The 27,446-nt window shown below is 36.4% G+C and overlaps 6 protein-coding genes across 8 annotated transcripts; 2 read left to right on the forward strand and 4 right to left on the reverse strand.

Annotated features, from left to right (window-relative positions):
* Nucleotides 1-43: 43 nt before the first annotated feature.
* On the reverse strand, nucleotides 44-2,817 carry LOC104816010 (haloacid dehalogenase-like hydrolase domain-containing protein At2g33255). Its single transcript, XM_010544667.1, has 5 exons — nucleotides 2,452-2,817; nucleotides 1,316-1,358; nucleotides 710-770; nucleotides 453-587; nucleotides 44-371 (listed from the first exon to the last, which is right to left on the reverse strand). The coding sequence occupies exons 1-5, from the start codon at nucleotides 2,777-2,779 to the stop codon at nucleotides 201-203; spliced, it is 738 nt and encodes a 245-aa protein (XP_010542969.1). The 5' UTR covers nucleotides 2,780-2,817; the 3' UTR covers nucleotides 44-200.
* A 120-nt stretch (nucleotides 2,818-2,937) lies between these two features.
* LOC104816011 (pentatricopeptide repeat-containing protein At4g18975, chloroplastic-like) lies at nucleotides 2,938-6,198 on the reverse strand. The gene is made up of 9 exons (XM_010544669.2): nucleotides 6,004-6,198; nucleotides 5,523-5,568; nucleotides 5,211-5,283; nucleotides 4,970-5,071; nucleotides 4,473-4,586; nucleotides 4,225-4,368; nucleotides 3,880-4,092; nucleotides 3,506-3,701; nucleotides 2,938-3,280 (listed from the first exon to the last, which is right to left on the reverse strand). Exons 1-9 carry the CDS (start codon nucleotides 6,152-6,154, stop codon nucleotides 3,201-3,203), a joined length of 1,119 nt encoding a protein of 372 aa, XP_010542971.1. The 5' UTR covers nucleotides 6,155-6,198; the 3' UTR covers nucleotides 2,938-3,200.
* An 8,318-nt stretch (nucleotides 6,199-14,516) lies between these two features.
* On the forward strand, nucleotides 14,517-16,652 carry LOC104816013 (probable indole-3-pyruvate monooxygenase YUCCA7). The gene is made up of 3 exons (XM_010544670.2): nucleotides 14,517-15,410; nucleotides 15,517-15,888; nucleotides 16,125-16,652. Exons 1-3 carry the CDS (start codon nucleotides 14,685-14,687, stop codon nucleotides 16,350-16,352), a joined length of 1,326 nt encoding a protein of 441 aa, XP_010542972.1. The 5' UTR covers nucleotides 14,517-14,684; the 3' UTR covers nucleotides 16,353-16,652.
* Nucleotides 16,653-18,039: 1,387 nt separating this feature from the next.
* LOC104816014 (NADH dehydrogenase [ubiquinone] 1 alpha subcomplex subunit 13-B) lies at nucleotides 18,040-19,474 on the reverse strand. Its single transcript, XM_010544671.1, has 3 exons — nucleotides 19,137-19,474; nucleotides 18,444-18,515; nucleotides 18,040-18,358 (listed from the first exon to the last, which is right to left on the reverse strand). Exons 1-3 carry the CDS (start codon nucleotides 19,349-19,351, stop codon nucleotides 18,214-18,216), a joined length of 432 nt encoding a protein of 143 aa, XP_010542973.1. The 5' UTR covers nucleotides 19,352-19,474; the 3' UTR covers nucleotides 18,040-18,213.
* A 2,472-nt stretch (nucleotides 19,475-21,946) lies between these two features.
* On the forward strand, nucleotides 21,947-25,057 carry LOC104816016 (probable serine incorporator). Its single transcript, XM_010544674.1, has 13 exons — nucleotides 21,947-22,037; nucleotides 22,471-22,703; nucleotides 22,858-22,934; nucleotides 23,040-23,199; nucleotides 23,296-23,320; nucleotides 23,401-23,490; nucleotides 23,582-23,753; nucleotides 23,857-23,930; nucleotides 24,009-24,075; nucleotides 24,182-24,259; nucleotides 24,334-24,467; nucleotides 24,557-24,630; nucleotides 24,733-25,057. The coding sequence occupies exons 2-13, from the start codon at nucleotides 22,490-22,492 to the stop codon at nucleotides 24,828-24,830; spliced, it is 1,263 nt and encodes a 420-aa protein (XP_010542976.1). The 5' UTR covers nucleotides 21,947-22,037; nucleotides 22,471-22,489; the 3' UTR covers nucleotides 24,831-25,057.
* On the reverse strand, nucleotides 24,835-26,846 carry LOC104816015. 3 transcript variants are annotated; one of them, XR_772229.2, is made up of 4 exons: nucleotides 26,488-26,846; nucleotides 25,915-26,073; nucleotides 25,688-25,813; nucleotides 24,835-25,133 (listed from the first exon to the last, which is right to left on the reverse strand). XR_772229.2 is itself a non-coding variant. In XM_010544672.2 (3 exons), exons 1-3 carry the CDS (start codon nucleotides 26,755-26,757, stop codon nucleotides 25,751-25,753), a joined length of 492 nt encoding a protein of 163 aa, XP_010542974.1. In that variant the 5' UTR covers nucleotides 26,758-26,846; the 3' UTR covers nucleotides 25,550-25,750. The 3 variants fall into 3 exon arrangements, 1 of the variants encoding a protein (XP_010542974.1); XR_772228.2 differs by having other exon boundaries at nucleotides 24,835-25,607; XM_010544672.2 differs by lacking the exon at nucleotides 24,835-25,133 and having other exon boundaries at nucleotides 25,550-25,813.
* Nucleotides 26,847-27,446: the final 600 nt, after the last annotated feature.

The following is a 27,446-nucleotide window of genomic DNA, read 5'->3' on the forward strand; positions in this document are numbered from 1 at the left end:
TTTGTTATAGGTTGGCATAAAATATTTCACGATACTTCATAAATAAAAAGAAATACCAAATTAATGTTTCTTCTGGGATAAGAATAAATAAGAACCCTAGTTTGGAAATATATTATTACACCATAATAAATAACAAGTGACACTCCCTCTGGTGAGGAGGAAGAAACTGTATCAACTAACAATAGGAAGTTGGGGAAGAATCAAGAATGGGGTGTCAGGTCGAAGTTCGAGTCCAATATCTTCTGGATTTCAGACAAGGAACTGACCTTAAAATCAGGCTCAAGACCAGAGACCGCAAAGTCTTCCGAACCATACCTCCCGGTCTCATCCAGCAAGCACGTCAAGGCTCCTGCTTGTTTCCCACAAGCTATCTGAAAACAAGAATCGGGAAGAAAGTTGAAATTCATAATATATTCGGCCAAAGACGGTAATGTATATAGTCAGGCACTCACATCATCTTTTAAGCTGTCGCCAACCATTATGACTTGATCGGGCCGGATATCCCAAGTGGAGCATATATGCAGCAGCGGGTCTGGGTTCGGTTTATATGGCCGAAACTCCCTCCCTAGCGCGGGAGAAAACACAACCTGCCCCCACGACAAAGAAGAAAAAACACATATTGAGAGCTAGCTGCATCTGATTTTCTCGGATAAGCTACCAAACCAATCGGGGAATTCCCGATTCTTGTTTCAGAGTTGGAAACACTTACCCCAAAACGTTCATGGAAGATGTCGATTGCTTTCTTGACGTTGCGAGTGATTAATCCCCTCCTGCAATATGCGTACATGGTTTTGTAACTCTACCGATTCACAGCAACAAACGCAAAATAACCAAAGGAGGGTATAGATGCAAGTATTAGACGAACGTCTTAAACCAAAACCAACAATGAACTTTATGATACCATCGAGGAATTTCAAGAATGTGATGCCCTGATCCGAACTGAAGCCCGAGAGTATAATATTTTCTTTCCATACTACCAAGAACTGGCAGTCTGGCATAGTGATGTGAGAATAATAATATTCGACAGATTAAACAACTGCAGGCAGGAAAAATCTAAACCTTACACGTGCACTGACCCACATTTTGATATGTTGCTAGCAGTATACATAACTGGGGAACACACCTGAAAGCTTAAACAGAAGAGCTCTTGCTATTTTTGTTTTCAATTCACAAGGGCACAAACTAAAACAAAGCAAGAATATGACTTTTACCTAAATGTTAGAAACGCCAACGGTTGTAAGATGTAAAGTTATCAGGCTGAGGAAATTGTGATGCTTCAAAAAACAAAAAAAGCTAAAAGAAGCTGAAAACTGACCTAATCTTCCTGGAATCAAGAAAGGCACATAGTTCGGCAGCACCTACAATATCGTTTGGCAGCATATTAGAGGTTAAGCAAACTCTTTACATCAAACGAAACAGAACGGAAAAACGAAAAGAAACTACTTCATCTATGTGACGTGGTTGACCTAAGAAGCAAAACCTATTTCTCTCAGTCATGTCCTCCGAGGAGAGTTGATATTTTTTTCCATCATCTTCAGCTTATCTTAATCTTGGCATTCTATAAGACAAAGAGACCAAGTAGGTTATCAAAGTATTGTACTGACTAGCTGACGGAGAGATGATGATAACTCGTGAAACCACCAAACGTAAAAGAATGAGAAATCAACTTATTTCCGACTGCTGAAAACCAAAACAATAAGGAAAGGAAGATCCGAAAATTTGAAGAAAAGCTCTCACGTAAAAGATCAAAATTGAGCATGAAATGACTCACGAGCTCCACGAGGTGAGAGCTTGATGACTGCTACAGCTAGAAGTGCATAATTTGCGAAAACGGTCATGATATTTCAAGCTTACAAAACACTAGACATTATCAGACCCACTTTGAATCAGAGGACGGGGAGTTTTCTTTCAGTCTTAAACCAGTAATCTCTAGCTAGAAAACTCAACCAGGTTGGAGAAAAAGAAGAAAACCACATTCAGCTTCTTAACTGAACTTACATCACCTGGCAATGCAGGCACTGAACTCAACTAAAAATAGCTCAAGCACCCACAGCCATGTCTGTCACTAGCAATTCGTGTTTCTCTATCCTGTTTTATTAGGGTCTGGCTCTATCTTGACAAGCTTCTATCGGACACTGTCTCGAGATGATTTGAGCATTTTTTTTTCACAACACTCATGAGGGAATATCACAAAAAATATCCTTCTTCCTCCACATTTCCCCCACTATTATCCAATTTCAATCACTAAAGCTGCAGATCTCCAAGCTATTTTTGCAATAGCTAATCAACAAATTATCCTCCTTTCAGCCCCATCATATCTCTCTTAACTCATTCATCACCAGAAAACCCATAAAAAATCAAAATTTCTCCCTTTCTCCACGCGTATAATACCCATAAAGCGAATCCCTAACAGCCTCACAGAATCTATGTAAAATCAGATAAATTCCGAACCAGGCATGATTTGGAGCCGATCGATCCCCTGCTTCTCGTAATCGGCGATGATCTGATAGGCCTGCTGCTGTTTATCCCAGCTCCACGTCTCGATGTGGTGCAGAATATCGATCCCGGTTGGATTCTCCGCCTTGATGCGTTTGTACTCGTGTTCACCCAGGACAGCTCTGTACATTGCGGCGAAATCGATGACGGGAACCGTCAGGGTTCCGTCCATGTCGAAGACGACGCCTCTCAGGCGAGCCTTGGAGGTGAGAGTAGCCATGGAAATCGCACTAGGGGGTCTGAGTGTTAGAGAGAAAAATGATTTGGATAAGAGGAAAGTCATGGACGGAGTACACTGCCGACAGACAGAGACGATGACACTCAAGAGTCAAGACGATTGATATCCAACGATAACCGGTCCGGTCTGGTACAAGAATTGATAACCGATTCTGAAAGCTAGATTGGTCCGGTTTACTAGAGAATAGTAACGAGAGCAGAACAAAACAGAGAACTGTGTTCTTGAATCCGCCTCTTCTTTGCACGTCTCTTATTCCTTTTGTGTCCAGACAAGAATCTCGTACATTTTCCAAAACCCTTTTTCCAGCACATGTTAATATCTTACAGACTCTGTTCTTGATCCATACAGTCTTTGCTACTAAGATCTCAAATGGTAACTGATAAGTTCTCTTTTCAACTCTGTTCTTGATCCATACAGGAGGGTTCTTCCCTCCTAAGATCTCAAATGGTAACTGAGAAGTTCTTTTTTAACTCTGGTGTTCTTGCAAGACAGCTTTTTCTTCCTCTGGGGTATCATCTGAGGTTGATTCAGCGGGTTTTCCATGCCCTGAAACCACGAGTTAAAGTTCTAAGAACCAAGAGTTTCGAGTATGATCCGAGAATATGCATCATGGTAAGAACATAGACGCTATTTTTATCCGACACACACACTTTAGGTTTTTTTAGCCCATAGTTTCCGTACATGCCTTAGCCATTTCCTCCATGAATGGAGTGATCCCACAATGGAACCGTACCCAAAAGTAGTAAATATAATTCAGAAAGAATCAATCACCTGGTTTCGTCTTGTTCCTAGAAGAAGCTTTTCTTGATTTACCGAGCGATGTTGAACCGTTAAGAAGGTCGTTGTACTTTGTCAATACTCTATCTTTTTCATGAAGCATGCCTAACTTTTCATAAGCGTCCGCTACCCTCTGCACTACTGCTTTTTCCCGAGGCTTACGGTCAAAACTCTCCAGATCCTTAAAAAGCTTCATAGAACAAAAACAAAAACACAAAAAGTTGATATCAGGCTGAAACAAGGGTAGGAAGTAATAATAGTGCAAAAATAGAAAAATACAGTGATCATCAGATCATTTGAAAGAATTTCATTGCAGCAAAGTTGTAACCAGTTTGAATGTGTGTTTATGTTGAAAGGAGGAAACAAACCTTAACAAGCTCCTCCAACATGTTGTTCCGGAAATATATGGCAATCATTTGTCCGCACAATTGCCAAGTCACTGAGTGCAGATCTCTCCCGATTTTCTTTTGCCAAATACCATGAGCCTCTTCAGCTCTACCATCCATGTCTAGTGCCCGTATCAACTGTCCATAAGTTCCCATTGTATTTCCTTGCCCCTTACTTAGCATCCACTTAATTACCTACCAGTGGAAAAACCAAGAACATAAATTCTCACCAACTGTTTAGACCAGAAATTCACTTGTACCAATGATCTCAGCTCCCCTTTTCACCAATGGAGAAAAAAGGGGATGGAGAATGTGAATGATACATACCTGAATCATTCGATGCCATTGTTGTTCCTTCTCGAGAAGAACTATCACTCTCTTGAGAGAAGCGATTGGAAAATTACGTTCCCAAGCAACCCAACTATCGAGAGCTCCATAAACAGCTTCTTTACTGTCTTTGATATCGAGAAGCTACATAAACCGACTTGTATCAAATGCGGTACCAATAATTGGGAAACCGTATAACCTTAAGAAAAAGCGAAAATAATATCCTGAAGATTGAAAACATATCTTACAGTATTCACAAGAAACTTTATTTTATCCTTCTTGGGTATGCTCTTGCCATTATGATGCTCTCGCGGGGCCTCAACATTTTCCGTCTTTGATGAATCAGCAACAGTTTTCTCGTCCTACACCAAGCGGAAAAGCATATGACGAATCTCGTTCTTGAGAAACAGTGAAATGAGTAATTACTCTCAGGAAAGTGACATCCTTCCAGCATACAGAACACATACACACACGTCTATAATCTATATGAAACTAATAAGATCTACACACCCCCCAGTAATGAGAATCAATACATTTCAGGAGCTGTTCATAGGCCTGTGATTCACCTTACACCTCATCCAAGATGTAAAGATTTCTCGGAAGGAGACAGTAGAATAGTACGATGGTGATTTGGTTATAAACATAAAACATCAGACAACTGTCTGGCTTGGAAATATAATTTCTGTTCCCATTTAGATTATGAATTGCAAAAGACAAAGTTCATTTTCCAAGCACTCTTTTGTACCTGAGTATTAACTGCACTTCTGGCAGACACATGAGCATCGGCCACAGACTGATAGCTCATTGACTGCACCCTTAAAAAGGCAGGTCTGTTTGATCGGCTAGCCTGTGGGGAAAAAAAGGAGTTAAGACCTTACAAATTAGGGATGTGTATACATTGAAGAATCTGAGTTTCTCAAACTTTCTTTTTTTGGTCGAAATGTGTTTCTCAAACTTATATCACAGCAAACACTCTGAAAGCTTACCCCAAGAAGATGATGAAACAGACCAGTTAGTTCTCCACCATTGCTTATCGCACTTTGCTCTCTGAAAAAGGAACTGTAAAGAATAATATTCAATACTCAGATATCTATGATGCAGTCTGATATATTGGATTTGCGTTCGAGTTTCGGCACAGGGTACATATACGGCCCTGGAGTATGTTATCAGCAGTAGTGAGCAGATCAAAGGTTGTCAGAAACAGAAACACGAAGAAAAATTGTCAGAAAGAGAACTGAACTGGAGCTGAAGCAGAACACGATCTACGCAGAATAACAAGGATTATATTCGACCTTTACCTTATCCCATTTGAATGCGAAGACTGTCCTGCCTCACCAGCCTCACCTACAACAGTTTCAACGTAAAAGAATTCATCGAAATCCAAAAGCACCAGTCTCTCTTGTCATGGTATGGATTCAAAATACGTTAAGTTTTGAACTCAATTCAGATAGACAAGAAATTCATGCCAAAGCACACAATCTGGAGCTTTTCCCTGCAATGAGAAAGATCCATACTTTTTTTTTTGTTGAATCTTCAGAAGACAGGAAAAAAAAAACACTTTCCCATCTGTAAAATACATCATATTCATTTCATGCCCACTAAAATTACTATCATCACTCTAACTTGATACTGAGTAAATTGGTTTCCTTCGGTATATCACAAAGGAATTCGCCAAGTCCAAACTCGTAAATTCAAATTCACTATCTACGAAACCATCGAGAGAAAAATCGTAAAGCCATATCTTTCTTAATTACTGACGAGTTCAACAGCACTACATACCATGGACTTCGTGGCCTCTGTAGAATTCCCCTCTCGTTAAGGGCTTCCATGCGACCGCTAGATGAACTACCGACGCCGTTAGGGTTCCGTCTGCTCTCGTAACGGCGCGTTGCAGGGGTGTTTTAGGGATTCGAGAGCTGAAATTCGCCATGGAAATGGAGCAGGAGTAAGAATGAGACGGCGGGGTCAATTCGATGGTGAGAGGAATGGAGCCGGGGAACAAAACGGCGGCGTTTATCCTAATCTCCTAAATACCCCCGTCTTAAAGCATATTTACATCTGTGCCACTTTAGTTTTATTGTTGGGCCTTTTTGGTATAATCACAAAAACGTCCTCATAGTTTATAAGATTTACTCAAAGGCCTTACATGTTGTCGAAAACATTTACTGATATATAATTAGATGTAATTATATCAGAATTATTGATATAAACAACCATGTTGTAGGATGCAGAAATGTGCCACATAGGATTGGGCTTAGGCTACTTATGAATTATATGCCCCGTTTAGTTTGAAACTTAGGTTGATCACTCTCATTTGTTAAACAAAAACCACGTCATAATCTTCTGTTATAAAACCTGTTAATTAATTAATTAATTAATTAATTTTTATAAATATTGAGTGTATACCATATATTATAAGAAAGGATCATATTATTACAATCACATGAAACATGTCACCATTTATTCTGATATCAAATACAAATATTTTGTAACGGTAATTCTGTTCGAAACCTAATCGTTGTGGGGGAAAGTAAATACATATATATATATATGAAACCTAATCGTTGTGGAGGAAAGTAAATATATATATATATATATATATATACGTATTGCTCACTCAATAGCCATGAACATCGTTAACTTCATTTGATATAAATAATAATTTGAATGAATCCGTTTGCATTTAATTAGAAAAACAAAGAAAAGAAAAGGCGATCATATTTAAAGGGAGTTTTAAAAAATTATTTTCCTAGGAAAAAAAAAGAGAGAGGTCAGAAAAATTGTCGAGCAAAATGCAATGTACATCTGCAAGAATATTGGGGGGTTGGACCGTTTTTACTCATTTTCCATGCCGTTTTACAGTTGGCTCATACTACTTTGCATGTGTATTAAGCTCCGCACAAATAAATAAATAAACAATAATAATAGTAGTAATCGTTATTAAATTATCATATTATTAATTATGGTACTAAATGTTACATCCTAATTAAATACATAGCCCCGGTCAAACCACAAATACACGTTCTGTTTGTAGCAAGATTTACGTGGCAACAAACTATATACATGTTATTAATGTTGTTATTTTTATTAGGAATTTGGAAGATGTGTTTTATATTTATCATTATACTTTTGCCGAATTCCAACCAATTTATACAAATCTCATAAACTAAATTCACAATATTCCAACTATTAAAATAGCGACCGTCGTCATCTCAAACTTCTAAATTTTATCAACACACGAAAATAAAACACAAAAATAATATGATTTTCTTTCATTGACTTAAATGATGTATACTAATATATTATTATCGAATGATAAAAGCACATGCCGACTTTCATGTGTCGTCCACACGTAATCCGACGCTTAAAAATTCAACTAAAATTAAATTATAATTATTTCATCAGACTCAAATAATTTTTTTTTTAATGTAACGAACTGAAAATTGTGACCAGTGAAAAAATAAATAAAAATATGTCACAAGAAATAAAACAAAAAAAATAAATTAAGGGGTGAGGCTAGGACGACACCTGAGGGGGTGGCGCGAGTGCATGAAAATTCCGACATTCATGTGATCACATGCACTTCCCTCTGATTTTTTTTTTTTTTTTTGGGTCCAATTCAAAGGGAACCATTTGACTCCCCCACCACCATTTATTATATTTCCATACCCTTTCAGTTATTACAGTTATGGTGTTAGTTGCATTTATCACCCTCTTTTTTTTTGTCCTTTTCTTGATCCTCTCTCACTATATTATATATATATATATATTATATGGATACAAAATAAATAAATATTATATGGATACCAACGGAGAGAATTAATTCAATTTTTGTAGAGACATACATTAAATTAATATTAATTACTAATTATATATATATATATATATTGTTTTAAATAAGTGAGACTAAGTTTAATGGTATCAGAAATAAGTGGCTTAGATGCGTCTATTATTTTTATTTTTATTTTGGAGGAAAAAAAATGAAATTCTGTGAGCCGTATGTTTTTTATAATATTTTTTATCTGAGAATTAAATTGACTTGACCTCGTGATGATATACGTATAAATATATACGTGTATGTATATATGTATATGTGTTAAGATATTATATTTGGTTAAGATCTATAGAAATTTATATATGGATTGCGACTCTTCTGAATATTTTTCATGTGTCCACAGGGAATACCAAATCTAGGATATTTCTATTAATAACATTGGCTGTAAAAAAAAATTTGGCTGCATTTGTTTTCATGGAACACTTTTTTTATTTATAACGGACCATGTGTATTTTTTGTTTCGAAATATTGTCTAGAGAATAAAGTTAGTGATAGATATGTAGAATCCATTTCAGAGAAGAAACAGTTTCGGAATATTTTCATGTGACCTATAACCTATTGATATTCAACTATAACATTCATAATATAATAATATAAAATAAACAAATAATTACAGAAATAATTAAGCAAGAAATTAGGTTTATATTTATTATCTAAGTTGAAACTTGTAAAATGCGATTTGGATGGCTTCATTTACTAGACTTGTTTAATCGATGTCACATGATTAAGTAGCTGACTACGCCGATCGAATCTTTATATATATATATATATATATATATATATATATATATGTGTGTGTGTGTGTGTGAATATATGAACGTTATTTCGGAATTTGTTTTTTGGTAAAATTTCGGAAATATTTTGTAAGCAATAATTTCTCATTTTGGCTCGAGATATAATATTAAATTAAATGTTATTTTTGGTGAGATTCTCCGGCAATGATTACACTAATGGGCCAGAAAGGGCTATTCTTTTAATTAAAAATAATTACAATGGCTATATAATCATTTGTTTCCTTCACACCAAATAATTTTTTGGGAAATGATTGGGTTTGCAACGAATTACATATCATATATATACCCAACAAAATATTTGACCAAATTTTGGCTGATAGTGTATATATTCCACTTATAGACTTCCTTCATATACATATGCATATACATATACATACACACACACACCATGTCTTTTTTATTTTATTTTATTTTACTATTGAAAGAAGATTACCGAATCTTTAAAATCTATGTTCAATATCCACAAATTTAATAAACGATTACTCTCTCATATTAGTAATCGTTTATCTTCTACATACATGAAAATTACATATTTAATAAACGATTACTCATATAACTAGATCATTATGCAGCAAAAATTACATACAATACTTAGGTTATCCGAGTACCCACCAAATCAATCATTCCAATTTCCAAGTATAGGATTTGTGAATTTACAAGTTAGGAGCATTAATTATTCTCGTAGTTGTTTTTAAAGAGCTAGGGTCTATTTATAACCTAGGATGACATGGCGGAACACACTATATTAATATAAAAAATATATATTAAACGTGATAATATATCTTCCCTCGGATAATTAGATTTGAATAAATAAATAAATATCATAATTATACGATTATATGGAATGTTAAATCGATTATAAAATTGATGAATGATTAGACATGTAAGCTAAGGGCGTTGTAATGCTCAAATGAGAGAGAGATTAAATGTCAAATGAGAAATTTTAAAGAGATACAAGTGAATCGTGGCAACGGAAACTTTTCTAATTCCTTCTCATCACGAATTTATTATTCCACTTCCCATGTTTCCATGTGACCCCATACATACATACATACATACATACATACATACATACATACATACATACATACATACATACATACATACATACATACATACATACATACATACAAATATGCGTGTATATATTCATACATGCATACGTCCCAAACCGAATCACTATGTTTATTGCAGCACAAGAAAACCGAAATTCCTCGATACGACAATCTAGATACCGACTTTTATGAAAACTAACGGATGATGTGGCCAGCTTTGTAACCACTAGAGTCGTATATATATATAATAAATTCTAGAGATTTATGGGAATAAGAGACCACGCCAAATAACAAAAGTATAAGAGAATGAGAATTCTTAGCTAGCGGTTCCCAAAGTCTTTTTCTTTTTAAATTTTTTTCTCTTCCCCATAACGTCACCTGAAGGAGAATCGAACACGCCCTTCGTTTTAGATTCCCTATATACGTACATATGTAGCATATATATACATACATGTATGCCATAGATATATGTTTATTTGTTTATTTATTTATCATTTTCGAGACAAATGATTCATGTTCTTTTTAACATGGATGAATTGGTCGGTGAAAACATTCCAATAACTCTCGAGAATACGATTATTGTATTATACCTATCGTCAACCGATAACATATATAGAAATAATAGCATGTACATCGATCGGTCCTCCTCTAGATTGGTGCGTTTGCAAATATCATCAATCTCATTGTATTTTGACGTGAATCTCGATAATTATACGAGATCCTTATCACATATATATATGTTTCAAGTTTGGTATGTATATTTATGTATATATAGCCATACGTGATATATAGGCAAATTCATGATTATATTTCATATTGATCGTTGAAAATAAAATAAATTTCACTATATATATATATAATTTACACTCAATTTATACATATGCATTATAGATTTTGACATTAGATATAATAATTAATGCAAAAAATATATATGCATATTTTATTAGTTTTTTTTTTCATCTTTAATCTCCTAGTAAGAAAGTGCAATGGAAGCGACAAGTTGGTTGTGTATATTATACAAAATAAGTCATTCTCGAGATTAACATGCATGCTTCTTGCTTATCCAATATGGTTGTGCATGTAATTTGGAATATGCAACAACCCATAAGAACTGTCTTAACAACCAATTATACATATACACTTATATATATATATATATACATATATATATAATCTTGGTTCATTGGATCTTCGTTATGTTTCCTTGGAGATACATCTATCCATCCAATGTTTTGTACTAGATTTCTAGTTGTTCATGCTTTGTATCCAAACTCTTTAATTAGATTCTACACATTTTCTTGAGTTTCCGATCAAACAGACACTAATCATTCAAGCTTAACTGCTTGTATTATTTTCCAAATTATTCAGTGTACATAAATTTAAAAGATATATTGTACTTCTAACAATAATATTAAAATTTTGTCTTCATTCGACTAGAGAGAACCACCAATCTTTTCATCTAGGTTGATGAGACGTTGCACTCTAAAATCTTTGAATAAGGAATTTAATTTCTAACAGATATATATATTCGTGATATTTGTATACTATTCCAATATTGAAGTGAATGAAATGCCATATATAACAATTTTTTTTCCTTTCTTGAATTCAACCCTTCATAACATTGTTTCGGTTATATATATACATACATATATATATATATAATCAAGGGTTGGAGTTTATGTGTAACAAACTGATTCAATATCAAAATACAAAGTGAAATCTTAATTGCTTATATAATTCCCCTTTATAGGTGCGATCACCGAGCATGTGGTATGGCTCTTCCTTTGCCTCTCGTTTTGAATTTTTCGAAGAAAAAAGAAAGAAAATAAAAGTTTCTCGATCAAATAATGATTTCGAAAAACGTGGATTCCACACAAATTTTACTGATTAATAAAAAATTAATATATATATATATATGAAGAATTAAAATGGTAATGCATGCCATATGCATGCATCTCTTCGTACCTTTCTTTTTGTTGCTTTCGAGATGCATGTTGTCCGACATAAAGATTTTAATAAAATAAATCAATTTGAATTGAGTTTGGATTTCTATAAATATATTTACCAAGATCGATCTTTGCCCATTTACTATTATACAGGTATTTCTGGTTTGTTTTGTTTTCAAATATTTCAAACAAAATAAACATTTTCTGTCTGGTAAAAGTCGTAACAATGTAAATAAATTTATTTATTTATATAATAAAAATAAAATTATAAGTGACAAACACTCGTATTTCAACAAATGTATTTTGGAAAAATAAACAGATATATATTAGTCTACTTTTTTTTTAACATTTCAATCTTCTTTATATATGGGTCTCCTAAAACCCATTTTTCCATATAGTTTTAAGATTTTTCATTTTAGTGTATTGACAAAATAAACTTTCTAAGAAACTAGAGTACTATGATTCTTTTTCTTTACATTTAGCTTTGTACATTTGGTCGGTCAAACGTTTATTTACTTGTTGAATCATTGAATAAATCCTGAATAACAAATTTTAGGAATTAATATATAATGTGTGTATATATATTCACATTTTCAGATTTTTTTTATAAATAAAAGTGAGTGCTGATGGGTTTGGGAATGTGGAAATCTGTGGGATGCGTAGCCCCTCCTACCCATCGCTGAATTACAAAGCATCCATCATTGGGACTTATAGCCTATCTGTGTGCTCCTTCTCTTACTATATGCATATAATAACTATGCATTATATTTCATATTATAACTATGTATATATATATATATATGTGTGTGTGTGTGTGTGTATGCATTGACATTTCAACAACGAATTAAATGGGAAGAGCAAGAACATTAGAATCCAACTCTTACACTCCATCACATGTATATGTTTTATGCAATCTCAATCTTATGCATTCCCTCTTTTGACTTATCCATTCCCATGTTGTTCATATTTTACTACTACTAAGACTCTTTGAGAAATAATTTATATCTTGTAACGTTTATGTATCTTAAGATATATCAATTATAACGTGAATAAACAAGTTATTTTTTTTTGTATATATATTTCATAATATTGGTTAATTAAGAGCAATTAATCTAAAATATGATTCTAACAGTACTCTTGTACCAAATGGGTGCACCAACACACGTCATTTTCACGGGAGATTAATTGAAAATAAAAAAATGGACCAGAGAGATGTTGTTAATGAAACAGCAACTGCGTTGTCATGTCTCTTCATTGAAGCGGATCATAGAAACATGTTTTACCCTTCTTGGTTCGTCGTTTTGGTGGCAACCCTGACACCTTTTTTTCATTTATTTATTTTTCTTTTTTATTTTCACTTCTTATGTATAAATTGCATCTAATCTATAATTTTGTGAAATATTACAGATTTATTAGAATGTCTGACCGTTCCTATCGGGAAATTCTAAATACCCATGTTGCAGAATATATAAAGAAAAATCCATATGAAACAAGTGGAATAGCACATATATATATATATATATATATTAAAGGCATAGTCAAAATTAATGAGATAATAATTTCATTTTTAAGTTTTGGAATCTCACTTTAGTGTATTGATGTGTGGTGAGACATTGCAAATATATGCGCGCTTGCATTGCATAGATGAGCAAAGTGGAATTTTAAGATAAGAATCATAAGAACTTATGTAAATAAATGCGACCGCCCTCAAGATAGCACTTGTTTGCGATCATTTATTATTCATTCATAATCTTTCGGGGTTTGCAGTATATTTATAATTAGAAAAAAAATAATGATTATTTCTGGAAGTGATGTAAAACACAAATAATAAAATTGATTTAATTTTTTTGTTATATATATATATATATAACAACTAAATCAATTTATTGTTTGTATTTCTAATTTCATTTCATCCATAACAAACTTTGGAAAACATATTAAAACGTCTGTTAATATTATGTAATTCGCACTCCATATTGATGATACTGTCGAATCTAATAAACTAAGTGTAGACTATTAATCTAATTGATCAAATTTGGAATATTATTATTTTATATCATGTGGTATTAAACTATCAAAAGCTTCCCCAATATTATCTAAATAAATCAACCGATTCCGATTTACATGTATTTATACGTATTTAAAACGTAAACACAATAGAACATAGTATCTCAATATTTTCCGAAACATATTTTAATATCGAAATTTCTTCCTCGTTCAATAAAAAAATATCTTTTTGATGATATAATTGTGTTAATTCGTACAACACTAGATATAATATAGAACAATAAAATAATACCGTTAAAAATTTGAAATATAAAAACATATATTTCAGTTCAACCAAAGATGAGATAACTTTCACAATGGTATCATGTAATTGTTGTAAATTATTTCTAACGTGATAGGTTTTAAATAGAATTGTGATATTAAAATATGGAAAAAGTTAGATATAAAAAGATATTTGCATCTGATGAAAAAAAAAGGTTAACAACTTCGAAGGTGGCTGCAAGCTTATCATTTGATAATTAAATAATACTCGAAATTAAAATATAACAATATAATAAACCCCAAAGAATTTAATAATTTTACAAATCCCAATTGGTTCAAAGCCTCTCATGTGACCAAACACTCCACTTCTCTATTTATACCACTTCCCCTCGATCCAACCAGACACAGACCATAAATCTCCATTCGAACATTCAATCTTTTCTTTGTCCTTAAAATCTCTCAAATCCGCCCGAAAAAAAAAAAATTCTCACGTCGCTTTCTTGAAATCTTCTCTGTTCTTATCTCAGAACCAGACAAAACAACAAAGCTGTTGAAGAAGACGATGTTCAGTAATAACAACGACAGCAACCAAGAGTGTCTGAACATTTCTAGTATGTTTCAGAGTTTCAATCCCGCCGTTGACGGCGACATATTCTCCCGGCGTTGCATTTGGGTGAACGGTCCGGTGATAATCGGGGCCGGACCCTCGGGTTTAGCCGTGGCGGCCGGCCTGAAACGACAAGGTGTGCCCTTCATCATCCTCGAACGGGCTAACTGCATTGCTTCTCTCTGGCAAAACAGAACATATGATCGTCTCAAGCTTCATCTCCCAAAACAGTTCTGTCAATTGCCCAACTTGCCTTTCCCCGAAGATTTCCCCGAGTACCCGACAAAGTATCAGTTCATTCAGTACCTTGAGTCCTACGCCAACCACTTTGACATCCACCCCAAGTTCAACGAGACGGTCCAGTCTGCAAAATACGACAAGAGGTTCGGGTTGTGGCGTGTGAAGACTGTTTCGAAAACCGGGCTTCTCGGTTCTTGCGAGTTCGAGTACATCTGCAGGTGGCTCGTGGTGGCTACGGGAGAGAACGCGGAGAAAGTCGTGCCTGAGTTCGAAGGTTTGGAAGAATTCGGCGGGGAAGTTGTTCATGCTTGCGACTATAAGTCCGGAGAAAAGCACAGAGGAAAACGAGTTCTTGTTGTCGGATGCGGAAACTCGGGCATGGAAGTGTCTCTTGATCTCTGCAACCACCAAGCAAGTCCATCAATGGTTGTTCGTAGCTCGGTAAGTCTGCTTTCTGAAAATTGCTCGAAAGCTCCCAACTTTGAAAAGGGCCCAAAAAAACAGAGCATCTGATTTTTCTCTGTGTTTTGGTCTGATCATCGAACAGGTTCATGTGTTGCCGAGAGAAGTTCTGGGGAAATCGACGTTCGAGTTAGCCGTAACGATGATGAAGTGGATGCCGCTGCGGCTCGTGGACAAGATTCTTCTGTTTCTCGCGAGAATAATCCTCGGAAACACCGAGAAATACGGTCTGAAGAGGCCGGAAACAGGACCCATGGAGCTGAAGAACACTGCAGGGAAAACTCCGGTGCTCGACATCGGAGCATTGAAGAAGGTCAGGTCGGGAAAGATCAAGATCGTGCCCGCAATCAAGAAATTCGGTCCGGGAACGGTGGAGCTCGTCGACGGTCGGATTCTGGAGATGGATTCCGTTGTTCTTGCCACTGGATACAGAAGCAACGTGCCCAAATGGCTCAAGGTAAAACACCATTTCCATTGTTTTAACAATGTTTCATTTCATGTTGGTTTAGGAGTTAATGTTGTCGGGAACAAAAAAAAAAAGATTACATTTTTATGAAAACCCATTTCGTCTAGGGAAAAGGGTCGATATTTGTTGAGGAAATCGAATCCGCACATTAGATTTAATAAATATACAAAAGCGTAGGAGAAGGGTTGACTGATTGAAGCGGGATTGGGGGTGTGTTTGGTGAACAGGACAATGATTTCTTCTCGGAGGACGGGATACCCAAAAACCCGTTTCCAAACGGGTGGAAAGGGGAGGCGGGATTGTACGCGGTGGGGTTCACGAGAAGAGGACTATCGGGCGCGTCGCTCGACGCGATGAGCGTGGCTCACGACATCGCCAACAGTTGGATCGAAGAAACCAAGCAGCAGAAGAAAACTGCCGCTGCCCGTCACCGTCGCTGCATCTCTCACTTTTGATTTCTCTAATTTTTTTTTTTAAACGTTTTTATTTTTTATTTTTATTTTATTTTTCCACGTTAGGATGTGCAGAGGGAAAAAAAAAGAAAATAGGAAATAATTTTATATGGGGAAGAAAAAAAAAAGGAGCTAAGCTTAAGCCCTCTCCTTTGCAAAAGGAAATCCCCCAAAAAAACAATTTGTGAAAATTTAATGTTTTTTTGGGGTTTCTTTTTGTTACAAGGAATACGAGGCTTTGATTTATTTTTAATGTGATTTTGTTTGTATTTTGAGTTTTTTTTTTCTTCTGAAATTTGTAACAAGTTTTGGGTCGATCCAATATGATTAGATATTTTTACTATATTCATTAGTATGTATGAGATTGAGTTGGCTCGTCATCATGATAAGGACAACTAATACCATGATGGTTGATGTTCATCATCATCATCATGGGGAGGAGGAGGAGGATACCTTTTTTTAATTAGCTGTTAATTTGATGATTTAGGAATTATTAGCTTATATCATATGGGTTTGTAATGATTTGTTTAACACATGATTACAATGATTATATCCACAACCAACCCTGCTAAAGATTTATAATCAACGTCCGAATCCCTTGCATGAGAATATACTTGAATAAAAAACATACATAATCCCATCATATAATTCTGTATGCTTTGTATTCACACATTACAATACCATTCTCTTGCATGGATTTTAAAATTGCATAAGCATTTGTTTAATATGCAAAACTATCATAATACCAATCATTCAAGTACCGTAGTAAATTTATTCTGTCTACGTTTTTTTTAAAAGATTTCATATATGGAAGAAGAAGAAGAAAAACTTGGCCAAAAGATTATTTGTGAAATTCATAAAACTAAATGAAAAAGACAAGACATATTTATTAAGTTCACTTGGGGGGTCTGAGAATCATTCTGAAACAAAAACAGTCGGGGACAATCTGCAGGTTTTCTTCCTCACATTATGTTTCAATCACAACGCCACACAGAGAAACCAGAAGGAAGAACAAAACAGGAAATAAGAAGTGGAGAGAGAGAGAGAGAGAGAGAGAGAGAAAGAGAAGTAATGGTTTCTGTCTTCTTCTACATTAAAAGCAAGTGACCAACTGTGTAAATGTCTGGTGTTCCCATTCCATTACAGTTACTGATGTTTCTTCTTCACAAAAACCCTGCAACCAATTTGTCTTTGTACTCAGACATCATCCATTACTGATCCAATGCGCAGAACCAAAACACCCACATGGCTTTCCGCCGCCAATTTGGACTCGACCACTCAAGAGCCAACTAGGCATATAACCATTTTTTTTCATCCAATTAAGTCCTTTTATGGTCTCCTCCAGGAATCAATTTGCACAGACGGGTATTCCAAAAATTCAACCGTCTTCAAAAGTTGCAAGTATCTCTAGCTCCCTTGGACATGAACGCCAGACCAAGTTCTGCAGGGAGGGACAGAGTCTGCAACTGAAGGAGACATTTCCAACCTTTTTGACGGCCAAGAAGAAGAATTTACCATGGGGATGGATCCTGCAGAGAGAGAGAGAGAGAGCAGTATTCCCCCTGTGGCATTGTGGCTCAGCCATGTTCAGTTCAATTTTACGATCAAAATTTCCTCCTTTCCATTAAAATCATACTGAAATCTGCCTTTCCTCGACTTTACATGTTGAATACTCTAACAAAGAGGTCGGTAAAAACGAAACTTGGCAGCGCCATTGCTCCAGCAATACATGAACTGTATCATTCTTTATTACAAAACAAAATGTATAAACAAAAACATAATATCCGCAGAACAACAACATTCCACAATGATTCAAAGCATTCATCATCATCATCATCAACCCGTACATCGAAAAATTAGGAAATCACCAGACATCGGGACGGAGCTCTCCAGTTGCTGGGGGCATCCAACGACCAGAATTGTAGACGCTTTCGCCAACCTTCCATCCGGGCACATCCTTCATCACTTCAGCCTCGTATTCCAGATACTTTCTCCACTCGCTCACAAACCTATACACAACCGATATAGAGTGTGTCTAGAGTTGTGGGACGAGGCAGTTAATTCTGTAGGTTCTCTGGGGAAAAAAGTCACTACCTTTCATCTTCTTCTGCCTGAAGCATGGGCAGTATTGCTCTGCGGGCAGCATATTTCTCCTCCTTCAGCGCCCTGCACTACATCATCCTTATTATAACTTTTGTATTCGAATCTTTTATCATCACTGAGATTAAATTCTTCCGAAGACAAAGATAGGTAGCCTATGACAAAAAACGGATGAAACTGATTGACTTACTAGAAGAAATTTATGCAACACGTGACTAAGCATCCATAAGCAAGCACGGAGGATTCAACTCATGTTCCAGGCTAGCTAAGGGAAAGATTATACAAGTGACTACCAATCTTAGCCCTAACAATATCATTAGACAATTCAATGGCTTTGTTCAACTTAACAATGATGGCTCAATGGATCATTGACTCCTATAGATGGATAATGAAATCTAACCAAGTCTGTTAACTGGAGACAAAGGCTTGAAGTCTTGAGTATCCATCGCTTCGACTTTAGCCTCAAGGATAAAGAACCCTACCTAGATTCAGTGCAAGTAACCGAAATGGAATTGCGAGAGCTATTACCCAAAAAAACAAACAATCGCAAGCTTTATCAAACTTCCCCAAACCCATCACCATCTCTAATCACACCGTCAATAGCACAATAAAATCCCATCAAACCCATCTCACATCCAAGCAAAACAGAGAAACGAACTGCGAGCGAGCTAACCATCCGATTCTCACCTGCGGTGCTTGTTGCCCTGTCCAACCTGATACATTCCATACGCAAAAGCACCAGATACGGCGAGGAAAATGGCCATGGCACTGGGGCCTTTGCTCGGAATCCGGCGAGCATACCGGATCGGAGGGAACCCCCCCGGCGGCGGACCATCCTGAAGCAGCGGCATATCCTTCACGCTCGCCATTCCCGGCTTCTTCCTTATCACCGCCTCCGTCATCTTCTACCTCGAGCTCCCTTCGATCGATAGGGTTTTTAGAGTGACGCGGTGAACTCGCTTCTTTCAATCCCCGGATCGGAGATTTGATTGTCAATTGTTCTAACTTCTAGGGGTTCTGAGAAACAAATGCACTGAAGTTCTTTTTTTCCTCTTCAAATTTCAGAAATGAAAAAAAAAATTATAACGGGCTTCACAAAGGCCCAACTGTCAATGAACCGGGTTGAGTTCGGGCCAGATCCAAAACCTAACCTTCTGAGCAGCGTAGAGGTTTTGAAGTCCAAAACCTTAAACCTCTACGAATTTTCAAGTCGTCAGCTTAGCTTCTGTTCTTTGATCTTCTTGGGCGGCATGCATTACTGATAAGAAGAAGAAGAGTCGAAACCCTAATTCCTTTATGTTTATTCTACTCTCATCTGAAGAATCTGTTCATGAAATACTCCGGTTGCTTCATTCACAAGGCATCGTTGCTTTCTGGTTATGCCATCACCATCAGTATGCAGGTTTTACCACTATTGAAAACAATAGGATGTGACAATTTGGGTCTCTCAGAACTTTGGTTCATATTATTTTTTAGGGTTCATCATCCATTCTTGGGTGGAATCTTCAAGGGTAGCTAGGGTTTTTTGTTCTTGCCAACCCCTACCAAACCCTAATCCCTCTTTTGACACGGTACTATTTGCTGTCTTGCATATAATGGTTTCGTTGACACTTCTCTTCAGTAACACTAATTTCAAGGCACTGAAGATTGTGGTTACTTTCGGGTTTGCATCTTTCTTGGAACACAAAATTATGTGTTATGTATAGGTTTCTTCGTCTCCAAGTAAACTATTTCTTGATAAGTGAAAATCTACCCATTTGATCCACGTTTAAGCCATTCGTTTGTCGTCAAAAAAAAGTCTAGATATTTTTTTTTTGTCAATAATCAATTATATATTGAGGAATTTTGATATTGTGGTTTGGATATGCCGAACCAAAACGAGTTTAAATTCGATTGGTTATAATTTTACAAAAAAAAAAAAACAAGCGAATTTGGATTTAATATTAAAATAAACGAAAAAATAAAAAATATTTTCCCTAAAATTTCTAATTAAAAAAAAAATCTAATATTAAACGTGTTTAAATAAATATTATTTTTTAAAACTGAATGAATATATTTTTGATAAAACAAAATCAATTATAAAAATAGTCGAACTGAAACGTAATTAATACAACAATACATTTTTCTCGTCGGTGGATGCTAGTTGAAAAAATGGGGGCACGGCACGGGACTAGGGTTTTATAGAATTATTAGGAAGAAGGATTATAATGTGTTTTAATTAAATTATTTATTTATTTAATAATAGTAGGAAAAAAAAATGATAAAGAAGACAGGCTGTAAAAAGAAGCTTTGCTTTTTGTAGCTAATAAAACGGTCATAAAATCGCCGCTCATGAAGAAATATAATTTTGAGACAAAAAAAAAAGTCTTCCTAAGATTTGTCTTCACTCTCTTTGTCCGTACCACAAACCTCCCCCCCTCCTTTACATATATATAACCACCGATCATAATCATTCATAATTAATGATTTTATTTTTGAATTGTTTATATATATTTTTAGCAAAAAGGAAAGAACTTTACTTGAAGTTGAAGGTTTTGAGCTTGACTAGCATTGTATTTCTAGATTATTTCCTTAAGTTTTTTAAATATATAATTTTATGGTATGCGGTTTGACTATAATTATACTAATAGGCAATCCTAAATGACCGGATGGAAACGAAATTTATTATATTTAATTGACTGAAATAATAATGCAAAATCTTTTTTTTTCCTCAAAATGTTTCGAGCTATTTTCAATATATTTTTGTTTTGTTTTCCCTCATTGTCAGGTCGTGTTTACCAATTTATAATCATGCACTAATCTTAGCTTAACGAGTAAATCATGTTTTAGGCAAAAAAAGAACATCAGGATTGACGTCTCTGTCCGTTTCACACGTGGCATATTTTTTTAGTTAAACTATATACCAACCGATATAATGGATCGACATATAGTGTGAAAAACATTTGTCATTTTTCCATGTACAATCTTCGAATACATTCTCAAATATTGTAATAAAAAATAAAAATTAATCTATATTAATTAATATGGATTTTCCATTCGTGTATAGTTTTGAAATCCTACATTAAAGTTTAAAACTATATTGATTTGAATACTCAATTTTATTTCTGTTTATTCAATTTGACCGCGACGAGCGGACGAAGAATGGTTGTGAGGATGTCTCTATATACGTGGCATTTTCCTGCATGATTGGAGAATGATCTTTTCTTCCATGTGAATTTATAATAATCTAATATATATATGTGTATATATATGTGTGTGTGTTGCGTGGGCTAATATATAAATTATTTATAGGGAATTGCTCAGAATGTTCATGAAAACTTTAGGAAAAAAAGTCTTACGGTCAAAGCTAATGAACTAAATAGTCATCAGATCGGACGGCTGTAAGTAAAGGTGCATGTGTTAATACGATGAGATCAGAACATTGAATTAACGACTAATGCATGTTTTTAAAGAGATTCTGAAACCGCTTCTTCTTTACTGTCTCTTTTGTCGTTTGAAGTCCACTTCAAGCTTCTGCTCCTTCTTCTTCTTCTTCTTCTCTCTCTCTCTCTCTCCTGCGAGTTAACTCTCAGACAAGAACAAAACAAGGTTAGAAATTTCAGAAATCTCCTTAATTTCTGCTTCACTTCTTTGTTCGAATTTTTCTTCTTCTTTTTTTCGTTCACAAAATCAAGGGCTTGTTCTTGCTCACTCCTGCATTCTAGGGGTTTAAGAATAGTTAGTGGGGAATTGTTTTATCCTTCTCGTAACATCAATGCCATGTGTTTTCTGAAACGTTATGCCTCTGTGGGTCGATGAATTTCTTGAACGCATCTCAAGAACTCAGAAAAAAAAGCAAATAAATACGCGTAAATGTGATGAGAAAACAGTTCTTGTAAAACTCAATCTTTGTCTATTACAACGATGGATCCTACAACTGAGAAGAACAGCAGTTAGTGTGAACCAGACAAAAGCTTGGTTCTTGTTCTTCGATCTCCTTGTACTAAACAAGAATCGTTCTTCTCTGGTTTTGCTTTTTCAGTTCTTGAATTTCTTGGGCGATGAGAGGATCAGGGGGAAATGCCAGTGAAGCTGTAGAGGACGCTCAGCTTGAAGAAATCATAAGGTCAATAGAAGAGAAGAGCCTCTTCTGTCATGTGGAGAGACACAAGTCACTGAGAGCTCGATATGTCTATGGGGTCGTCTTCTTGGTAGTAAATCTCTGTGCTTGGTTTGTCCGTGACTACGCTCAGACATCCCTGGCCCTTATCCCATGTAAATGTCGTAAAATTCTCTCTGCCCTTTTCGTATAGACCCTTTCGTTACACGTATAATGCGTTTGCCCTTGTTCACAACTGTTCATCGCTGGAGGATATATACAGATATTTCCTGTTACGTAACTTTTCTGTCTTGAAATCTTTTGAAGCAGATGTGAAAGCTTGTGGGCCAGAAGGACGCCATTGTTTCCACACGCTCGGTGTTCTTCGTGTGAGCCTTGGATGTTTCGTATCCTTTTTCATTAGGGTTGATGTGTACAAAATGATGTCATAGAAACTATATGTTAAACAAAGATTCGGTCCAGCGATTCTACCGGCTTTAACGAAATCTCAGTTCTTTTTCCTGGTGATGTTCCTCTCGACATGGGACACCAGCAAACTGCAAGAAGCTCGGAACAGTTGGCACTCGGATTATTGGATCTTGAAGTGTTTTCTGCTTCTTGTGTCCATGGTTTCTCCTTTCTTCATCCCTCCACTCTACATTCAAATTTACGGTACCATGAATTTCTCTGCGTAAAACCCTTCCATTCGGTTGTCTGAAAAAGAAAAGCTTCATGTCTGAACAGTTTCTTTTTACATTCTCCTTGCAGGGGAAATCGCACGGGTTGGAGCAGGGTAAAAATGCTCTCTTTCGGATTCACCATTCTTACAAACTTAAAACGTTCTTTTCTTCTTACGAGGATTTCTGGTAACAGGATATTTCTTGCTCTTCAGCTCGTTAGCGTTATCGAGTTCATCACGTGGTGGAATCAATACTGGATGCCCGATGAACGCAGTAAGCAAAGGTATCGTTTCATTCCCGTTTACTCGATAACATAACATAGAAGTTCGAGTGTTAATCGTGTTTCAGTGTTTCGCAAAATCATGTTTCTGCAGCTGCTCTCTCGGGCTTTTCATGTCGACGGTTTTCTACGTGGGTTCGGTTTTCGGGATTGGATTGATGTACTATCTATACGCAGCTTCCGCAACTTGTATCCTCAACATATTCTTCATCTCCTGGACTGTTGTTCTTTTGATTGTTATGATGGCTTTGTCTTTGCATTCCAAGGTATGTTTTTTTCGATTCAAAACATTTCGATACGTTATTTTTTTATCAGACGGGTTTCCTTCTGAGACGAGAAACCTGAAAAGTTCGATGCTTTTCGTTACAGGTTAACAGAGGGCTTCTGTCTTCTGGGATCATGGCATTGTATGTTGTTTTTCTGTGCTGGTCTGCAATCCGAAGGTAAAGCCGAAATCCTGATTCTTGTCAGCATTGATGAATGATTCTTGAACTCATACTGGAACTCGCTCGTGTTTTCAGCGAACCTCCAGATGTGAAATGCAATGCTCATACCCAAAATGGTCACACCGATTGGACCACAGTACTTGTAATAACCTAACACTTTGTCGAATCTTCTGGTTTTTTATTTTCTTTCGTCATATCGGTTTTCGCTGTTCTTACCACATAGTATATCGGTCTCTTCCACATTACAGAGTTTCTTGATTGCAATAGGCACCATTGTTTATGCAACATTCTCAACCGGGATAGATTCAGAATCCTTCCAGTTCCAGGTGATTCTCGGTTCGACTTTCCTTGAATCCCCTCGAACTTTTTCTTTTCTTTTCCTGCTATAACCCTTTTACAGTTCCGGAAAGATGAAGCTAAAGAGGAAGATGACATACCATACAACTACGGATTCTTCCACCTCGTGTTCTCCCTCGGAGCAATGTACTTCGCTATGTTGTTTGTCAGCTGGAACCTCGAACACTCAGCTCGGAAGTAAGTATGAAAAATATCGTTTTATCTCCGAGTTCTTCTGAACAATATCAAACTTTATGATATGTATGCATGTATGTGTATATATACAGATGGAGCCTTGACGTGGGGTGGACGAGCACATGGGTGAAGATTGTGAACGAGTGGTTTGCCTCAGCGATTTACAGTAAGTGAAACATAAATCTGACAGAATCTTGATTCCAAAAGATTCTGCAGAAGAACTGCATGATGATCTGTTCATTTACTTCGGGTTTCGGTTACAATGCAGTTTGGAAGTTGATTGCTCCCATTGTGAGACAGCCTAAAGTTCATGAACAACCTCTGCAACATCATCACCATCAGACAGATGAACTGAACTTGCCCTGATCTCTGAACTCAAGAACTCCAGAGAACAAAGTCCATATAACAATGTTTCTATTCTTTATGAACCTTTCAGCAAATAGAGTTTTGTTATATATCATTGTGTCATTCTTCCTACATTATTGAATCTTTTGTAATGAAGACTGAAACCTATGTACAATAACGGAGGAGGACGAGACGAGGGCAGAAGAAGAGCCGTATGACTTGGAAATGTTGTACTTGTTGTTTCCGAAGCATATACGTGGAACAGATTCTTGGTTTGGCCTAGATCTTAATCCCGAGCAGTCCCTACGTCATCTTTGCCCGAACCTGCATATGAAATATGAATGCTTCTTCTGATCATCAAGCTAATTGAATCCATGAATCTCTGAGTAACTTGAAGCGATCTTGTGTATGTTTCAGATGTTATGATCTGTGTATGAACACTGACACATCTGCTGGTCTCTGTTTAAAAAGGCAGCTGTTCTTGTCTCATAGCTTAGAGCTTAGAACATGTTGCAGATGTTGGTCTTTCATAGCTTCTGACAACACAATTCTGTCAGAGGCATTGAAGAAAGATGGATCTGGAACTTTGTCTTCTTTTTTTTTTTCCGAATCTTTTTTCTTAATTATGACCGATAAATCTGCAGGTTTCTTCTGTTTATCTTGATCTTGATCTGGATCTGGATCTGGATCTCGTCTTGTACAGAAAGTTTGCATCTTTACTGTAAGCTTGGCACACCCCATTGCTCTTACTTCTCAGAACAGAAGTCCCTCTTTCTCATATGCATCTCATGATGGCTTCTGATACATATTTTACATAGTAATAATGTTTTACATTCAAAAAAATTATAGATTCCAAACATTAGAAAGAAATAACAAACCTAAATGTATCGAAAAGCCCGATAATTTCCCACCGGAACATCTGTTTCAGTAACACGAAGAGGTCAGAAGTTGGCGGGGCTATCATCGAGCTGCTTCTCATCCTCTATGTCCACCTCCAGAATTTCCTACACAACCGAAAGAGGAAAAGAACAAGAAATCATCCATTGATGGTCAAACCTAAAGTCTGTCACTTTGCAGTTGCAGGAACCGTATCCGAGATTCTCACCGGGATCCTCTGTTTCAAGTAGTTTCCGATTCTCGCAAGAACAGTGGAACGTGTGTGCCAAAACCTGCCTCTCAGACTTATCTTCACGAACGGTCCGTCCAGTTCGGCTAAATCCACTTCCCCCGTTATCCCTACCGACCCATCGAAAAGCTGAGCAAGCTGTCGGAGAAGAAACAGGTCCATGATCACACCAAACATCCAAGAATCCGCATTTGTTTGGAGAAAAATACGTTTCAGGGACCGTTTCTTTTCCGAGAATTCGCATTCGATCGACCAATTCTCCGGTTTACTTGAGTTAGAATCTAACAAAAGTTTACATTTTGATCCATCTAGCATTATGGTAACAGTATGTACAAGTGTAAAATCTGCATTCAGGCCATATTGAGTTCTTGAGAGCATTGTTGGGTTTGTTCCTATGAATCGAATCAGAAACCGGAAATAACCGGGAATGCGGATAAACCGAACCAAACATACCGGTCTAGCTCGGTTGGACCGATACCCGTATCACTGTCATTGATCATGAATTCGCAGACAACGATTTCGATAACCGGGGAACAGCTAAAAAACGCTCACCTCGACGCGGGCATCGGATAAGACCAGCCGGATATTATCCTCCGTCAAATCTAGAGGCGGAGGAGGAGCTCCGCCGCCACCGATGGTTGCCTCCGACGCCGTTCTTCGCCGTGTTCCTGGTTTTGCTCTTATCGTTATTACAGACGCCGGTTTTCTTACTGCGACATTGCTGAAACGTGGAGAAAATTCCGGAGGGTTAAGATACACCGGTGCGGTTTTATGCGGCAGAGCAATTCGGTGGTGGTGGTATGGAAGAGCCACCGGTTCCATGGACAAGCCACTGGTTCAGAGTCGGACTGCTTCGTTCGTCGTCGTCGTCCTCTCGGGCTTTCCCTTAGAGTTGATAAAACGAGGGCATGAAGAGAATGACGTGGCAATTTCTTGACCGTTCCTTGTCAAAGCGTAAAATCTAAACGAATATGATGACGTGGCAATTCATTGCTTATGGGCCCCATTATACACAATCTCATCCCACCCTAACCTTTTGTTGGCCCCACTTCTCCTGTATGTATGTATTTCAGTATTTGTAATGTATGATGATTCAATGAACATCATCTAATCTAATCCTATATCGATTTGCGGTATGAAGATTTATTTCTGTTCATATAAAGATCGATTAGGTAATAGATTTGTTCTTGATTAATAACACATTTATTAACATTAAAATTGTAATTTAATTGCTAAAAATTCAAAGCTGGAATTCCTTTCATACATACACATACATAAGGTTATTTTGATATTTTTTTTTACATGAACATAACATCTTTTCTGAGTTATGACTTGATCACAATTCAAAGCTGGAATTGTATTGGAAAATTAATGAAATAGCGATTTTAATCCGCAATATTAATTTCTTTTTCTACGTTACTTATTATACACTCCCTTGTTCCAAGGAAAGCACCGGCTATACTTGCCGGCCCTGCATGGACCGCCGGGAAACACGAACCAATTACACTTGG

The sequence above is a fragment of the Tarenaya hassleriana genome, unplaced genomic scaffold (assembly GCF_000463585.1).
Source record: "Tarenaya hassleriana unplaced genomic scaffold, ASM46358v1 Cleome24, whole genome shotgun sequence".
Taxonomy (NCBI): Eukaryota; Viridiplantae; Streptophyta; class Magnoliopsida; order Brassicales; family Cleomaceae; genus Tarenaya; species Tarenaya hassleriana.

What these genes read in the sequence shown, in the direction of transcription:
- LOC104816010 (XM_010544667.1), bottom strand. Translation starts at nt 2,779, where the DNA reads ATGACTTTCCTCTTATCCAAATCATTTTTCTCTCTAACACTCAGACCC. An exon ending in CTTGATTCCAGGAAGATTAG is followed by an intron (nt 771 to 1,315) that starts GTCAGTTTTCAG and finishes CGCATATTGCAG; the next exon opens with GAGGGGATTAATCACTCGCA. An exon ending in TCTTCCATGAACGTTTTGGG is followed by an intron (nt 588 to 709) that starts GTAAGTGTTTCC and finishes TCGTGGGGGCAG; the next exon opens with GTTGTGTTTTCTCCCGCGCT.
- LOC104816011 (XM_010544669.2), bottom strand. Translation starts at nt 6,154, where the DNA reads ATGGCGAATTTCAGCTCTCGAATCCCTAAAACACCCCTGCAACGCGCC. An exon ending in CAGAGGCCACGAAGTCCATG is followed by an intron (nt 5,569 to 6,003) that starts GTATGTAGTGCT and finishes AAACTGTTGTAG; the next exon opens with GTGAGGCTGGTGAGGCAGGA. An exon ending in TAAAGTTTCTTGTGAATACT is followed by an intron (nt 4,369 to 4,472) that starts GTAAGATATGTT and finishes CGGTTTATGTAG; the next exon opens with CTTCTCGATATCAAAGACAG.
- LOC104816013 (XM_010544670.2), top strand. Translation starts at nt 14,685, where the DNA reads ATGTTCAGTAATAACAACGACAGCAACCAAGAGTGTCTGAACATTTCT. An exon ending in CAATGGTTGTTCGTAGCTCG is followed by an intron (nt 15,411 to 15,516) that starts GTAAGTCTGCTT and finishes ATCATCGAACAG; the next exon opens with GTTCATGTGTTGCCGAGAGA. An exon ending in ACGTGCCCAAATGGCTCAAG is followed by an intron (nt 15,889 to 16,124) that starts GTAAAACACCAT and finishes TTTGGTGAACAG; the next exon opens with GACAATGATTTCTTCTCGGA.
- LOC104816014 (XM_010544671.1), bottom strand. Translation starts at nt 19,351, where the DNA reads ATGACGGAGGCGGTGATAAGGAAGAAGCCGGGAATGGCGAGCGTGAAG. An exon ending in CAGGGCAACAAGCACCGCAG is followed by an intron (nt 18,516 to 19,136) that starts GTGAGAATCGGA and finishes GATGTAGTGCAG; the next exon opens with GGCGCTGAAGGAGGAGAAAT. An exon ending in CAGGCAGAAGAAGATGAAAG is followed by an intron (nt 18,359 to 18,443) that starts GTAGTGACTTTT and finishes GGTTGTGTATAG; the next exon opens with GTTTGTGAGCGAGTGGAGAA.
- LOC104816016 (XM_010544674.1), top strand. Translation starts at nt 22,490, where the DNA reads ATGAGAGGATCAGGGGGAAATGCCAGTGAAGCTGTAGAGGACGCTCAG. An exon ending in CCGATTGGACCACAGTACTT is followed by an intron (nt 24,076 to 24,181) that starts GTAATAACCTAA and finishes TCCACATTACAG; the next exon opens with AGTTTCTTGATTGCAATAGG. An exon ending in CTCGAACACTCAGCTCGGAA is followed by an intron (nt 24,468 to 24,556) that starts GTAAGTATGAAA and finishes GTATATATACAG; the next exon opens with ATGGAGCCTTGACGTGGGGT.
- LOC104816015 (XM_010544672.2), bottom strand. Translation starts at nt 26,757, where the DNA reads ATGGAACCGGTGGCTCTTCCATACCACCACCACCGAATTGCTCTGCCG. An exon ending in TATCCGATGCCCGCGTCGAG is followed by an intron (nt 26,074 to 26,487) that starts GTGAGCGTTTTT and finishes CTTCTCCGACAG; the next exon opens with CTTGCTCAGCTTTTCGATGG. An exon ending in ACTTGAAACAGAGGATCCCG is followed by an intron (nt 25,814 to 25,914) that starts GTGAGAATCTCG and finishes TCGGTTGTGTAG; the next exon opens with GAAATTCTGGAGGTGGACAT.